Genomic DNA, 16,553 nt, shown 5'->3' with positions numbered 1-16,553 from the left:
GAATTCTGAGATAAAAGTCAGAATTCTGAGAAAAAAGTCAGAATTCTGAGATTAAAGTCAGAATTCTGAGAAAAGTCAGAATTCCGAGATTAAAGTCAGAATTCTGAGATTAAAGTCAGAATTCTGAGAAAAGTCAGAATTCCGAGATTAAAGTCAGAATTCTGAGATTAAGTCAGAATTCTGAGATTAAAGTCAGAACGAATTCTGAGAAAAAAGTCAGAATTCCGAGATTAAGGTCAGAATTCTGAGATTGAAGTCAGAACGAATCCTGAGAAAAAAGTCAGAACTCTGATATAAAAGTCAGAATTCTGAGAAAAAAGTCAGAATTCCGAGATTAAGGTCAGAATACTGAGATAAAAGTCAGAATTCTGAGTTTAATTCAGAATTTTGAGAAAAAAGACAGAATTTTGAGAAAAAAGTCAGAATTCTGAGATTAAAGTCAGAACTCTGAGATTAAAGTCAGCATTCTGATATAAAAGTCAGAATTCTGAGAAAAAAGTCAGAATTCTGAGATTAAAGTCAGAATGAATTCTGAGAAAAAAAGTCAGAATTCTGAGATTAAAGTCAGAACTCTGAGAAAAAAGTCAGAATTCTGAGATTTAAGTCAGAACTCTGAGAAAAAGTTTGGAATTCTGAGATTAAAGTCAGAACTCTGAGCTTAAAGTCAGAATTCTGAGAAAAATTCAGAATTCTGAGAGTAAAGTCAGAATTCTGAGATCAAGTGACAATTCTAAAATAAATTCAGAATTCTGAGGAAAAAAGTCCGAATTCTAAAAAAAAGTCAGAATTCCGAGATTAAAGTCAGAATTCTGAGATTAAGTCAGAATTCTGAGATTAAAGTCAGAACGAATTCTGAGAAAAAAGTCAGAATTCCGAGATTAAGGTCAGAATTCTGAGATTGAAGTCAGAACGAATCCTGAGAAAAAAGTCAGAACTCTGATATAAAAGTCAGAATTCTGAGAAAAAAGTCAGAATTCCGAGATTAAGGTCAGAATACTGAGATAAAAGTCAGAATTCTGAGTTTAATTCAGAATTTTGAGAAAAAAGACAGAATTTTGAGAAAAAAGTCAGAATTCTGAGATTAAAGTCAGAACTCTGAGATTAAAGTCAGCATTCTGATATAAAAGTCAGAATTCTGAGAAAAAAGTCAGAATTCTGAGATTAAAGTCAGAATGAATTCTGAGAAAAAAAGTCAGAATTCTGAGATTAAAGTCAGAACTCTGAGAAAAAAGTCAGAATTCTGAGATTTAAGTCAGAACTCTGAGAAAAAGTTTGGAATTCTGAGATTAAAGTCAGAACTCTGAGCTTAAAGTCAGAATTCTGAGAAAAATTCAGAATTCTGAGAGTAAAGTCAGAATTCTGAGATCAAGTGACAATTCTAAAATAAATTCAGAATTCTGAGGAAAAAAGTCCGAATTCTAAAAAAAAGTCAGAATTCTGAGATTAAAGCCAGAATTCTGAGATTAAATTCAAAATTCTAAAAGAAAGTCAGAATTCTCAAAAAAAGTCAGAATTCTGAGAAAAAAGTCAGAATTCTGATCTGTTGTAAGACTGAGCGCTACAGAAGATCCTAGCTATCAACATCTACAACAACTGGTAATTAAATAAATAAAACCTATGTGTTATTAAGGCATTTAATTTGCCTTTCCGATTAATAAAGTATTTTCGAATTGTATTGAGTGTAATAATTTAGTTTCATTTGTCATTTTTAGTTATCAAAGCTTTTTGTTTATTGTTGTTCTTGCACTACAGCAGTGGCAGCAGTAGGGGGAGCCATAGGGGTCGCTTCAGCTAAAGTAGATAGATAGATAGATAGATAGATAGATAGATAGATAGATAGATAGATAGATAGATAGATAGATAGATAGATAGATAGATAGATAGATAGATAGATAGATAGATAGATAGATAGATAGATAGATAGATAGATAGATAGATAGATAGATAGATAGATAGATAGATAGATTTTTTTATTATTATCATGGGGTCCAACAATTATTATCTGATGCAACCATTGCAGAGAGCTTTAAATGAAAAATATACTAGTTTATTATAGGTAACTCTTCATTCATAATTAATTTGCCTATTAATAGCTGTACATATGTGGGTGTTGCTGCTTAATTCACTGTATTTAGTTCTCCCATTATCTTAGGAAAAATACAGTGAATTGATTGTAACATTGTATGTATCATGCTAGACTCTACATGCATGTTTTAAATATTCAGAACCCGACATATTCATTATTCACTTAATTGTTGACATTGCGTGTATATGTTTACTGCAGATTTTAGTAGTGAGGGCCCCGTTTTTGTTTGCATCAGTGTGCATTAAAAAAATAGAAACAAAGGATGCTTCATAGACCCTCAATTTAATGCTTGGCCCCCCTTTAGCACCTGCAGAGAAAAAATATCTGGAGCTGGAAAAATGCACTTCAGGTTATTTTTGTTTATTGCTATTGGGAATGTGACCAAAAAGTATAAGCCACATGATTGGACTGTTTATTGCTGCAGTTGATATGGCAGCAACAGATGACCCCAAAATCAGGCCCTGATAACGCAACTATTTTAATGTCATTATAAATGCATTTTTAAAAACAAAGATTACTCTGTTAAACTGATAAAAGGAGGAGGTAAAACAGGAAAACCCTGAAAGAAAACCTAGAAGCTGCATGAGACTTTGACCTGGGTGGAGATTTACTTTCCATCAGAATTGGAGATGAGTATTTGGGGCAGATTTCACCTTGTGGGTTAGAGCAGTGCACTTGTGCTCCGAGAAGGTTGCAAGTACCCGGTTTGATCCCCACAGCCTGCACTCTGGGCAACTGAGCAAAGACCCTTAACCAAACACTGCTCCCCAGGCGCTGCACAGTGGCAGCCAACTGCTTCCCAAGGGGATGGGTAAAAATGCAGAGGTAAATTTCTCTAACAGGAGAACAATAAACCTCAAAACTCCCCAAGGAAATTTTGAATGGTGCCTGCCACTTGGTGCATATTCGTGTGTGCATAATATTTGGATTGGCACCAAAGAATTCATGGAGGTAGTTGGGTTCACCTTACATTGACTTAGACTTAGACAGATTTATTTTGTCATTTTGTACACACAAGTGTAAAAAAAAAAAGACATTTCATTTAGGACAGCTCTCTAGACAATTTCATTTTTTAAAGTGCAGCCTTGATAAGGTAAGCAGCAGTGATAAAAAAACATTGTGATATTAAGTCACCATATCTAGTTATGGAATGCACATCATTCATGTTTGCTTGGCAGCAGTGATGTCAGACAGATCTGGATAGGATCTTAGCATCTAAATGGGATTTTTATCCTGGTGGAAGAGGATCTGATGCTGGAGCATTAGGGACCTGTTGTCTGGGCTTCACCCCAGCAGTTGTTGTTGAGCTCCTACTGCCTCCAGCTCCTGAAGCACTCGCTTCTCCTGGCTCAGGGGAGGAAGAGCATGATGATGACAATGCTGTGAGGGTGCTAGCCTCCTGGGTTGAAGAGGCTGACGTGGTTGAAGCAGCATTAGTGCCATCGGCAGGTTTAGCAGCGACAGACGATGCTGGAGTAGGTGTGAAGCCAGAGGGGGCCGGGAGGAGCCGGCTGGGGATGGTTCAGTGTTTGGCAGGGAAGCACCTTGTGCTCTCCTCATTTTCACCCACAGAGGACCGTGCTCCACTCTAGATGCTGAAGATTGCCTGGGAACAGTCTCAGAGGAGTCTTCATTCATGCAGAGCTCTTTGTTTCTAATGGTGCAAGAGCATTTGGTTTATTGGCATTAATCACCATACCAGGTAACAAATTGCTTGTTCATGGTTGATGGCGACTGGCATCACAAAGCTGGCATTGGCAGCCCACTGCCCCCCAAGGGGATGGGTTAAATGCAGGGATACATTTCTCCAATATGAGATCAATAAAATTCAATTATTATTATTATTATTATTATTATTACTAGTAGTAGTAGTAGTAGTAGTAATAATAATAATAATACTGTCTCAAAAACTTCATAGGTGAAATAAGTTAAACCACATCAATGCACATTCAGGTGTGAGGTTGACAGTCAGTGTACAGATATAGGCGAAATCTGCTAAACTTGCATTCTCAGTATACGACAGTATACATGTCAGATTAAATAATTCTAGTTATACTTCAGTGATAGTATTCTAGGTGTTACTTTATTGTATATCTTGTACCATGTCTGTTGGTTGTGCTGTTCGTTTTACATCTATTTGAAGGTGATGAAGCAGACTGAAGATGTTTTTATTGTTATCTCCCTTTTATCTCCTCTTTCTTTAATCTTTTCTCCTTTTTTCAGTTTTTCCTTTCCTGTTCTACCTACATTGCAGTGTCCATATCTGTAATACTCTCTGTATAATCCTAATAAAGCTTTATATGCATAAATCAAGCTGAACACTATGGCAATAGCTGTACTGCTCCACTTGTGAAAGTAAAATCTGTTGGGCTCTCTTTGGTATCAAGACAATTAAATAATAATAATAATAATAATAAATTAAAAAAATAAAAAAATAAAAAATTGCATTCTGATGTTCAAATATTAATATTTACATATTTTTTTAACAAAAGAATTACTGAATTTTTTTTATTTATAAATCAATAAAACTGTAAGTAATCCGTTGTAAAAAAAAAAATTCACACATTGTAATAACAACAGTGGTGTAGGCTATAATAACAACTAGGGAAGAAAGCACAACCAGGCTGCCTGATGACGTTGCTCTGCGTATATAAACACAGAGTGACGTCATCTATTTACTTGCTCCCAGATCCGACTGATAGGAAAACAGCTGCTGCTCCACTTTCTCCAAATGGCGACAGATATGGAAAGATTTGCTTCCTTCGAGGAGGCGCACTACGATCAGTACGATTATTACAACCTGCACGAATACCCCTGCCACGCCGGAGGCAAGGGCCGAACCAAGAGGGAGATCGAGCTGAACACCAACCGCCACAGCCCCGCTGGACACGAGAGGAAGATCGCTGAGAAATATCACAATAGCCAAATGAAGCGCAGAAGAACCAAGAGCGCCTCTTCATGATGTCCCTTTGTTTACAGGTGAGACGCAGCATGTTGCAGTCTAACCTTTAAAACACTGTAAAAGTTTTCTTTTTTTGGTTGTTTTTGTTTTAAGCAACCAGTTTTTGCTGACTAGTCAAACCTCTGCCTTTGTCAGAATGCAGCTGGCTTTCATTTGACGTTTAGCATCAAAATAAAAGATATATATACAAATAGATATACATATAAAGTAGTGCAGTATATATATAGATATAGAGATATATTATATATCTATATATATTAGTGCAGTATAGTGCTCATGTGCATGTATTAACACGATTTAAACCTGTTGGTCCTGCATTGTCTTGTTATAGCCATGTTAATTTGTCTCAGGAAGCTTTATTTTACTTAATTTTTTTGTATTATTTTCTCTGCAGATCAGATGGATTTCTCAGGTTGACAACGGCCAAGTTTTTTTCTGCCTTTCCTGATCCAGCAAAATGGAGGTTGTGACATTGAGGGCATGCCCACTCATCAGTCACGAGACAACTCTCCATTCCTAACCTGCCTTGTAACTGGACCCACCCCTCTCAAGTTACAGCTTTCTGCAAATATTTAGTGCAGAGCTATATAGGTCAGCTGTGTGTGTTCTTGGTTAAGTTTGTGGCATAAATATGGTCAGATGGGTGCAGGTGTTATTAAACTGTACTGGATTGAATAAAATGTCTTAATTTGAAAAAGAAATGGGTCGCATTGTTTTGTCTCATCTTTGAAAATCTTTGCTTGAATGCACTCACAGGATCGTTCCGTTCGTTCAATCTCTGCTGGATGTTGAATCCCTGCCCCAGTTTAAGTTTTCTGAAGCCTGACCCTTGTTGCAGTTGGCTTGATCCATCTCCACATCATGGTTCAACATGGTGGCAGTGTATTTAGGGAATATATTCACAACACATATGTGTGCAAATTTAGATCTAATTGCCAAATAAATACTAATTTCCTTTCCATTTTTTGACTCGACACTTTGCGTCGGTCTGCTACAAAAAACAATTATTGTGTAAAAAGTCGATTTTGCAAGATCCTGTAACACATGCAGTCATTTCTATTGAGTAATTAAGTGTCATAAAATAACTTTCCTGGAAAGTGTTCCTGTATTCAAAGGACTAGATCAGTTAGCACTGATTGCATAGGTGGACAAATGAACCCAGATGCTTCCACTTTCTCACATAGCTATAAATTTGAGGTTCCAATACATTTCAGCTGTTTACATTTTTAATGGAATTTTAGTACGTTAAAATGTATTTTATATTATTTAATGGGACATTTATATTACATTTTACAACTTAATGATATTATTAATAATATATTTGTTTAATATGGAAGTTATGTCCCCCTGAAGCTGCACCTCGGGACTTACCTACCGGTTCTTTTCCTGGGAGCAAGTTATTTACTACTCTTAACTCAGACTGGGTAAAACCATGTAAAAAAGGACTATAAATCAGGAGTAAAAAAGTAACAGAGTTAATTCCAGATCAGGTCGTTACAGGACAGAGAAAATGCTTGGAGCTTGCACAGCTGTGGGCTCAAAAAACGTCAGCGAGTGTCCGGCAAAGATTGAGCCCCAAACAAGGTCATCTCCTGCTTCTTATACCTCATGAGTCCATGTGTTACATCAGGTGGATGCTTAGCTGTCCGTATCAAAAACTGATACGCCATCAATGCCCTGACCTGTATGCATCTTGCCTCTATGCCCAAGAACTACAGATAGCTCCCCTTTATCAGAGTGGCTCCAAGATGTGCCCATATCCTGTGTATTTCTAAAGACATGAAGGCTGTCCTGATTAGATGACCTCCATACACACAGTGACATCCACAATGTGAGGGAAGGCCTTCTAATCTGTCTAATCTGGCTAACAGAATAACAATGCACATGATGTATAAAGAATAAACCTAACATGTTAACTTATTTTCTGGCAAATTCATTTATTTTAATCACATTTATATATTTCCTAATGTATTATGGTTCTCCAAACAACTCAGGATCATATAAGAACGATCCCTTGACCCACCGACTCCCCCTCTCCTATACATAATCATTATTTAACAACGATTTGTTGTATGTTTCCAATATATAATCCAAATACAACTAATATTTTTTAGCATTAATGATAGGAAGCTCGATATGTTTCTGCAGCGGAAACTGGGGCTTTTATTGTGAAAGGCACACCTCTCAACCGGAAACTATAATTTCCATTCTCTGGCGTACTGAAAGAAATTAATCTAGCATTTTTCTGGTTTTCTGAGAACCGTATCCGTCTGGAACAATGCAGATATGCAGCGTGTGCAGCGAACAAACCCCAAAATACAGATGTCCAAGCTGCAGAATACGATAGTAAGTAAACGAGTTTGGGTGCTTACAGGCTAGTTTGTCACGTGTTAGTTTACCTGTTTATCTGCATTAAATAAGTAAACATAGATTAAAAATCTCAGAATCTTTGGGATTATATGCATGTCTCTTAAAAATAGTTTTATACTTTTGGTACAAATTAAAGGGGTAAAACTACATGTCAGAAAACTACGTAAACAACGGGAGTAAAGCGTAGCTATGTATGTTGTTGGTGATTAAAATATAAGAGAAATAAATTGATCGCAGTCGATATTTTATCCCGGTGCTGTGTACGCTTATTTCCTATTTTCTATATAAATATGTTTTTAAGAAAAACATAACACAAACGCTTCAACACATGGGACGGAAGCCTTTTTGGGTCAAAGGTATTTCTGAATTGCCCCCTACAGGCCTCTTTGAAACTTAAAGTAGAAAATGCATTTAAGGTAGATTGATATCATTCCTTCCCCTTGTTTTAGCTGTAAGTTTTTTTCCATGAAGGATTCATAAACATTATTCTGAAATTAAATAATAGTAATTAAGTATAAATATGCCTGATCCCCATGGTAACTTACTGCTTCCTTTATGTTTTTTAATTGTTTGCAGTTGTTCACTGGGCTGTTACAAGAAACACAAAGGTAAAAGCTTAAATCCTAAAAGTTGACATTTACATTTTTGGACTTTGTCTTTAAACCTGAAGTTAACATTTGTCATCATGTATTTGTAGACACCTGCCTTCCTGCTGAGAAACCGGCTTCACAAAGTCCTGCATCTAAAGATGCTGCTGGATCTGGTAAAGATAGTTCTATATTTTTGTAATTTATGTAATAAAGAGAAGCTCAGATAGTATATAAATTCATCAATCATATAGAGAAATGTACTTTTATTCATAGTAACTGATTATTATGGCTTACAGGTAATGAAAGCAAAAATCCAGCAGCTTAGAAAATTTTAGAAGGGGAAATATTTAAAACTAATAAGATTCACACCCTCATTAGCCAAGATGTGTCTTTAAAATGAAAGCATTACTGACTTTACAGATGTCCAGATGAACCACAAATGGTTGATGCTAAAGAAACTGGTTGCTGTGTGATATTTTATCCATGTATATTTATGGAAAGTTGCGTGGAAGGAAAACGAGTAGTAGAGAAAGATGCACCAACAGCAGGGTTGCGGCAGCCTTGAGAGGAATATCAACATAAATCTATGAAAGAATTTGGATTAGCCTGTTAACTGTCCTCAACTGAAGCTTATAGGAAAACTATGGAGGATGATGAGGGGCAGATTTTCCGTTTAAAATATTTGTTTTTATGATGCGCAGAATTGTAATATTTTTCCCTGTTCTACTTTTTCTAGCATAACATGTAGCGTTCCGATAATGGCAGGTTATTTGCTCAGTCAGCTGTCATCTCACTGGAGGACATGTTTGTAGTCCTTTTTAAAACAGTGTTGCTTTGATAAGAGCGATGCTTTAGTTTACACACTCTTAGCACTGTTGGTGTCTGGTTTTCCCACTTGATATTTTCTAAGATTAATTTATATTTCTTATGAGGAAAGTGTTGTAATCTTTTCTTTTTTTTTACTGATGAAACAACATAGTTTTCACCTATTTACTGGATCAAGACTTTTTTTTTCTTTTGGCCATGTTTATAATTTATTCAACCTGTATTAAATTACAGATTTAGTGCTCTTGATGCAGCTTAAATTGTTGGTAGTTTTCTGTTTTAAAGTCAGATTGGCTCCTTTTTATCTTAAGTTCTACTTATAAAGTTGTTTCTGTTGTTGTACACTATGTTTTTATAGCTTCAAATTGTACAATAATGGATTATTTAATTTGAAAGAAACTCATTTGTGTAGTAGGTATTTAGAAACCTTTATGAGCTAGCTTTCTTGGGAGGGTCTATCTTGGATTGTAATTATTCTTATAACTACCGTATTTTCACGACTATAAGGCGCACTTAAACGTCTTTTTTTTCCCTCAAAATGTGCGGTGCGCCCTTTGGTGCGGTGCGCCTTATGTGTGTTGTAACTGCGACTTTTGAGACCACCTCATTGAGGAGATGATGAAAGAGTGGCTGAATGTAAGGAGACCAGGTGTTTTTTTTTCCACTCATCACCATCGCTGTTAATATGTAACTCCATGCGTGCCCATCTCACAGCTGATGTGAAAAACATGGGGAAACAAATTAAGGCTGTGCTCGCTGTTCAACCGCTCGACATCGGTGTGAACCGGACCCAGCAGGTGCAGCAGAAGCAGCAAGTTTACATGCAAAGTAAATGGTTGACGCGCGTATAGGCGCAGCAAAAGGTCCTGCAGCGCGTTTTGAGCAGCAGGAGCGTTTAAGCATCTGCCAACGCGCTGCTGCTGCTCGAGATGGAAAAATTGAAGTTTTGCTGCTGGACGCGCCGCATCAACCAATCAGAGAAGCTGATCTGGGAGCTGACAGCGAGACAGACACAGCGCTCTGATGACACATGATATTAACGCAAATGAAAAAGGCTGGATGGATGAGGAGATGATGAAAGCGTAGCTGAGGGAGGTGTATGTGAGGAGAACAGGTGGTTTTTTTCCACGCATCACCATCGCTGCGTGCCCATCTCATAGCCGATGTGAAAAAAAAGGTGAATCAAATGGATACTGTGCTCGCCGTTATCCCGGGGGGTCTGACAAAGGAGCTTCAACCGCTCGACATCGGTGTGAAGCGGCCGTTCAAAGTAAGGCTGCGAGCGGCGTGGGAGCGATGGATGGCCGACAGAGACCACAGTTTCAGGAGAAGTGGAAGGCAGCGCCGGGCAAGTTACGCCACCGTTTGCGGATGGATTGTAGATGCTTGGACTAACGTGTCTGCTGGCTCTGTTGTTTGAGCTTTCGCAAAAGCCGGCATTATTTCTGAGGAGCTGCGCTGCACGGAAAGTGACTCTGACAGCGAAGAAGGGGAAACTGGCATGTCTGATTTAGCGCAGCTGTTTAATTCAGAAACAGAGGATGATGACTTCGATGGGTTTGATTAATACTTTGTAATAAATACATGAATAAAGCACAATTATACTCAGTTTTGCTCCCGCTCTATTTTTCTACCTGAAAACTTAATTCAACAGCAGCCTCTGGGCGCGTCTCCTCCTCTTCAGCGCGGTGGCTGGCAGGTGTTTTTTCATCTAAATAATCTAAATCTTGCAGCTATATTTGCTGTGATCAGTGGGAATAAAGTAGTTTTAATATGTTTTTAAGTGAGAAAGGCCACCTGAAAACTTAATAATTGCAGTCAGTTCATCCAGATTATCTATTTCTGTCGGAGGCGCTCAGACCCCCACATACCAGCGGTGCACCGACAGTAGAAATCCTTTCATCAGCAGCCTCTAGGCTGGGCAGCCTCCGGGTTCACGCGGTGGATGGCAGGTGTTTTTCATCTAAATAATTTAGGCTAAACTGCAGGCACCCATAAAAGCAAACATATTCCGTCGGCAGGTTTCAGGATTTTAAGTTAATTTAGGAGTAATCACAGCGCTGTGTCATCTGCGATGTGTCTGTCTCACGGCCAGCTGCCAGGTTTGATTAATACTTTGTAATAAATACATTAATAAAGCACAGTCATACTCAGTTTTGGGCCCGCTGTATTTTTAAATACGCAGTAGAGGTATTTAAAGGTGGTAGAGGACATGTACCTGTATATAAAAAACGCGCCCTATAGTCCGGTGCGCCTTATGTGTGTGTTAAATACAGAAATGGGACACATAACTGAGACTGCGCCTTTTAGTACGGTGCGCCTTATGGTCGTGAAAATACGGTAGTTGAGTTTTATTTGTAGCAGACTGAAATTGGATTTTTGGACTGTGAAGGTTGCTGACCCCTGATCTTCCCTTTGGAAAAAAACTTGTTTTTTTTTGCTCTAAATTTACTCATCTATGTGGAAAATCGGCAGTACTTTTAGATTCTGATTTTATTTACCTTCTTGGAGGAGCTTTATATTCGCCTCTATGTCTTCAGGTGACATTGCTCATGTAGGCACCAGTTTTTCTGCCAATCGGCCATTATGATCCACAAGCACTCATTTAATTCAAACCGCAAATGGCTACTTTCTCCCATAGTTTGTGAGATATGTGCAGTTGAACATAATAATCCATATATAGTCTCAGACTGAGACCATGTCTTGATGATGGTGCTTAATTAATTTCTGCAAATTTGTTAAATTCCCAGCAGAGCCTTGGAGTGTGGAAGATCTTCTGCAAGAAGACGACATCATCGACAAAGTGCTGCTACAGCGACTTCAGTCACTAAGTAATAATTCAGTTTTACGTTTTGTCTTCCACAGCCAGAGTTCAGAAAAGCTCTTTTTTTAGTTTTTGTTGAGGGGGGGTTCTTAGGTTTTTATTTCACTTCTCATTTTCTCTTCAGGTCAATCAACAGAGCTGAGAGATCTTCTCTGCAACCCCCACCTGAGACAGCTGCTGCGATCCGTTGACGACGCAGAAAGCAAAGACGCTGCGATTAAAGCCGCCATGCAGGAACCTCTGTTTGTGGAGTTTGCTGACGAGTGTTTAAAAGTTGTTGAAAATGAAGGAAATGCATTAACTGACTGATTAATAAAAAGTGTCCAACATTTCTTATATATCTTCTTTGTACCTGCCATAGCTGCTCTCAATGTAATTATAGTGCAACAGTATGTATATAATGTTCTAATAAAGACAACTTTAAAAACAAAGAAACTGATTCCTCAGAGCTGAAGATTGACATAATTTTATTGACTTTTTTTTTAGATTTAAGTTTGTTTTTTTTAAGACGTCCTTAAAAGACTTTGGTAGGTTCACCCATTTACAATACCTGCTTGCTGTTGTAGGGTGGGGGGAGGGTGAGAAAAGGACAGGTGGCCCAGTCTGTCCAAGGACAACACAGACATACAGGAAACATACTTATACCAAAAGTAAATCGACCCAAGTCTAAAAAAACGAACAAAAAAGCATGAAGAGGAACCAAGGTAAAGATGTGGAAGGAGATGGTTCTACTGTAATAATCTAGTTAAAGGAGATGCACATTACTGCCATTGCTGTCTCCAGATTTTAACTTTCAAAATGTTCTAAAAACTACCTAAAAGAAAGAAAAAAAAAAAACTGAAATGTTTGGAGCCCCTTTGTTTTCATCTATTAAATAAAACCTACAGTGTTTGGTTTTAATGCTGAAACTGATCAACTAAATAACTAAAAACCACATCTCTCTAAACCAAAGATAAAGCTTCCGGTTATGAAATGGAAAATATGTTTAAGATCCAAGAAATAAATGATTTTTTTTTTGGTTATTTAATCAGCCCTTTTGTTGATAAATTGTTCACATTGTGTCCAGGAGCAGGATGTAGGCGAGTCCCTATTCAGCTCATTTTAATGTACTGAAATTTGAAACATTTCTAAAAGTTTAATTCCTCATGATTTTTTTTTTAAATTTAAATTACCTGAATACGTGAATCCAAAGCTCGTCTGTGATTAAAATGGTTTTTGAAAAAGGCACCACATAAGGCCTAATAATTAGATATAATCTCCTGCAGGCTTTGACTCTTTAAAGTGCTTAAATTGTGCCATCTGCAGTACATTTTAGGTACTACAATCAGCTTTGAGTTTGTGCTTCTGTAAAATAGAAAATGCTGCAATAAATATAATCATGTTTACATCAGATATGCATGGCACATATAAACATGGCTGGGAAATAATCTCAAATATACAAGTTATTTAAAACTGCAATACATGGGCAGATACACAATTCAATATTCTGAATTAAATGCAGAGGAGAATAAAAGAGCAGGTTTGTCATTTTTTAGTGTGAGATCAGATGATATGACGTTTTTATAAAGTCTTCTCTAGCAGGATCTCGTTGAACCCCGTAACGTCGCTCTTCAGGTCCGGCTGCATGTCGGCATAAAGAAGTGGGGATCGCTGATAATGCAGCTTGACAGATCCCTGTTGTGATTTAAAAAATAAACAAGAATCATGGAAAAATTCCCGAGCTGATGAAAGTTTTGACAGGGGGTTGGTGTCCTCACCTTGGGTTGAGCTCTTATGGAGGCGAGCCCCTGCTTGTACTGGTTGGTCTTTACTTTGTACTCGCCTCTCCTGGATGGTAGGTTGAGGGAGGTCATCACAGATACCATTTTCTGAAAGCCTGTGGCTGTCAAGGAAACGGTGATGGACGGCGCCGAGGCCAGAGCCAGGCCCAAGGGCCACCCGCACACAGGGACGGGCTCCGGTACGCTGGGGAGCTGCACGGAGCCCCGCTCCCTGACAGTAGGGTTCAACTCTGGGGTGTCCTCCTCTACGAGATCCGTTGGATCATCGAGTTCTGCTTCAGCTAAGGATTTCAACAACGTCTGCCAGGGCATGAAAACATATCCATGTTATGTTTAAGTTCTATAGGAAATGATAGAAAAACAATGAATGGTGGCGCTACGCTCTCACCCTCCATTTCTTCCAGGTGTTTTGGATCACAGAGGCCGATCTGTTCCATCTCTTGATCCGTTTCCTGACCAGCCAGGACCTCACAGCTGCACACAATAACATGATCTGTTAACAAACTAAGTCACTTATTAGTCTACATATATTCATCCCCAACAGAACATTAGCCAGCAGCACGTGCCCTGATTTTAAGACCTGTCTTAAACACCATGTGCAGACATCAACAGCTGTTCCTGATTTATCAGGTCACAGCCTGCAGACACAGGAATGGATCGAGGCCAACGCGGCTCTGGCTAATTCCAGTCTGCTTCACCAGTCTGGAGAAGAAACGGTTTACCTGCTTGGATTAAAGTGGCAGAGTGTCGGCGGGCGAGGCGTCTGCGTCGCCGATATCGCAGCCAGCAACTCTGAATGGTGAAGGCGCATCGAGAGAGGATGTTCATTCGCTGATCCTCCAGCAGATCCAGCTGTGGGTTTAAAACATCCACTGAGACCAAACGCATTTCAATGTAAAAAACAATAAACTGGCAAAAACTTTAAGCTCAACTGACCTCACATTCTTCTTAACCAAAGCTTTTAAATATATCACTACAGAAAATATATTTTATAAGTGGGAATTTTTCTTATACACCAACAAAACGGCACAAATGTTAGAGCATATTAGTTTTAAAAAAAAAAGGATTGTTGTCCTTTTTTACAAATGTGTAGAAATGTGGAATTTGTTTTCAGTCCCCTAAAAAATCCACTATGACATGTCTTAAAGTGTAACTCACCCTAAAATCTTTTTTTTATCTTTTGCCGTTAAACTGTATAAACCAGGTGTTTAATGTTGACATTACTGGGCATCTTTTTGATTGTAACATTCAGCCCTTTTCTTCTTACAAGAGTCTCAGTATTGTACTTTGATATAGTATTATGCCTCATTTTTCCTATTGTGATACAGCTTTTCATCATCATCATCATCATCATTCTGCACCTCTTCTGCAGAACTGGTTTCAGCCATAACTTACTCTTAGTCTTGAAGCCAGCAGCTCCAACTGATAAAGCCCATTCCACCCAACTTTCTGTGTCTTGTGTGGGGGGCTGCGTTTACTGCTTACCGACCTGGTCTAAGTGGTGTAACTACCAGAGTCCCTCTTCTTTCTGTCCCTACTTTAATAAAGCTTAGCTAGCTTCCCTGCTGTAACCACAATCCACCAGCCCCCAGTGCCCATCCCCACACAGCCCTGCCCCGCAGGGTCTCAAAAATGTGTCTAGAGGGAGGGGTAAGGTTTTCACACTAGGATGAGTTATACGTTAACATCTCACAGGAATGTGTATAATTTATCCATCCATCCGTTTTACGTCACACTTATCTGAAGCGGAGACGCAAGGGGTGCTGCTGCCTATCTCCAGCTCTCTACGGGTGAGATTTGTATACGGTAATTTATTGTTTGATAATACTCAAAGGGCCGGATCTATCAAAGGTTTGCGTGTATAAAAACGTGAGCTATTTCACTGCGCACGCTAAAAAATGTACAAACTGAACTAACAACAGCTTGCTAAAAGGATTTGGTCTTTAAAACGTGCTAAATAGAGCCTCTTATCCATTTAGTACTTTTTCTGCAATGAATATGCAATATGGGGCGTTTACACGCAAAAGTGCGCCTTGTAGGAGGAGAACATGTAAATATATTAATTTAGCACTCGCAAAGTGATTTATTAAACCTGAAAGCAATTTTGCTAAAGGTATCTGACTCTATATTTAACACATTTCAAAAGAAGGTGCAAATGGTCTGTATGCGTAATTGCGCACACATGGCAGCGGTTATTGTCGCAAGAAGGAGACATTGAAATGAAGCAAGGAGACGCAGAGAACGCAGTTTTTCACTCCGTGTGAATATTTTGGGAATTAACGAGGAAACGATCAAAACATATCGTTTATCCAGCATTGCCATTTTGGAGCTGCAATTCCAGTGATTTGCTCCTCACAGAGCGTCAGCTGTACTTGTTCCTCAATGCTGGTCAGAGGCATCTCATCTACTGTGCCCCCTCCTCTTTTGTTCGCAGATGTTTTGTTATATGCCAGTTTTTCTTTGGTTCGCCTTCTAATATCGTGGTATCTTCTTTTTACTTCATCCACTGTTCGCAAGGTTTCACCAACAGCGTTTACTTTATTACAGATTTGTTCACATATAGCGTTCCTCTGTGTGACAGGCACACTTCTTTGCTGTAGCTCACTTAAATGTTTGTTGGCTTCATCCACCAATACCTCCATTTCCATGGGGTCGAATTTCCTTAAAACACGCAAAACCATCATTTAAATAGGGCGTCTCCAACAGTTTTGCACCTGCCACCAGTTACCCAATCGCTCTTGTTAAATCACCCGCAAACCATGGTTCAGCCCCTCGCGCAAAATTCCAGTTTGCGAGCGCAAATTACTGCACGCAAAATTGGATCTTGATAAATCCGGCCCAAAGTATAACAAGTAAAACAACAAAGTTACTATGACATTGCCTGGGCAGCCAAATTGAGTTACGCCACATGTATTGCTTAAATAGCTTGTCAATCTGGGGAAGCTCAGACTCCCCAGGCCGACTAGACCAATCGCAAAGCGGGAGGCACGTGTTTACACTTGGGTCAAATTTAACCATGATGCAACACTGCTTTTCTGTAACAACTATGAAGATTGAAGCCATAATTAAACAATGTTTTGTTTTGCCCAGAATGAGCTGGATATATCTTAAAAAG

At 38.7% G+C, this 16,553-nt stretch overlaps 3 protein-coding genes across 4 annotated transcripts in view; 2 read left to right on the top strand and 1 right to left on the bottom strand.

The window, feature by feature from the left end:
- The first annotated feature begins 4,743 nt into the window (after window positions 1–4,743).
- LOC119775636 (nuclear protein 2-like) lies at window positions 4,744–5,749 on the top strand. Its single transcript, XM_038273685.1, has 2 exons — window positions 4,744–5,065; window positions 5,443–5,749. Exon 1 carries the CDS (start codon window positions 4,818–4,820, stop codon window positions 5,046–5,048), a length of 231 nt encoding a protein of 76 aa, XP_038129613.1. The 5' UTR covers window positions 4,744–4,817; the 3' UTR covers window positions 5,049–5,065; window positions 5,443–5,749.
- Window positions 5,750–7,202: 1,453 nt separating this feature from the next.
- On the top strand, window positions 7,203–11,989 carry znhit3 (zinc finger, HIT-type containing 3). Of its 2 annotated transcripts, none has more exons than XM_038273693.1 (5): window positions 7,203–7,394; window positions 7,995–8,026; window positions 8,116–8,181; window positions 11,587–11,664; window positions 11,782–11,989. In XM_038273693.1, exons 1-5 carry the CDS (start codon window positions 7,327–7,329, stop codon window positions 11,964–11,966), a joined length of 429 nt encoding a protein of 142 aa, XP_038129621.1. In that variant the 5' UTR covers window positions 7,203–7,326; the 3' UTR covers window positions 11,967–11,989. The 2 variants fall into 2 exon arrangements, with proteins under 2 accessions (XP_038129621.1, XP_038129619.1); XM_038273691.1 differs by having other exon boundaries at window positions 7,204–7,394; window positions 11,584–11,664.
- Window positions 11,990–12,664: 675 nt separating this feature from the next.
- Window positions 12,665–16,553, bottom strand: part of LOC119775635 (unconventional myosin-XIX) — a 28,459-nt gene continuing 24,570 nt past the window's right edge. Inside the window, exons 21-24 of the mRNA XM_038273683.1 lie at window positions 14,161–14,290; window positions 13,827–13,912; window positions 13,415–13,738; window positions 12,665–13,331 (exon numbers count right to left, since the gene is read on the bottom strand). Coding sequence (XP_038129611.1) covers window positions 13,218–13,331; window positions 13,415–13,738; window positions 13,827–13,912; window positions 14,161–14,290 — 654 coding nt within the window. The 3' untranslated portion in view covers window positions 12,665–13,217. The remainder of the gene's footprint in view (window positions 13,332–13,414; window positions 13,739–13,826; window positions 13,913–14,160; window positions 14,291–16,553) is intronic.

Source organism: Cyprinodon tularosa, unplaced genomic scaffold (genome assembly GCF_016077235.1).
Source record: "Cyprinodon tularosa strain WSP-4 unplaced genomic scaffold, ASM1607723v1 ctg885, whole genome shotgun sequence".
Classification (NCBI taxonomy): Eukaryota; Metazoa; Chordata; class Actinopteri; order Cyprinodontiformes; family Cyprinodontidae; genus Cyprinodon; species Cyprinodon tularosa.
Note: the sequence above shows the minus strand (reverse complement) of the source record. Positions and strands in the feature narration are given on the sequence as shown.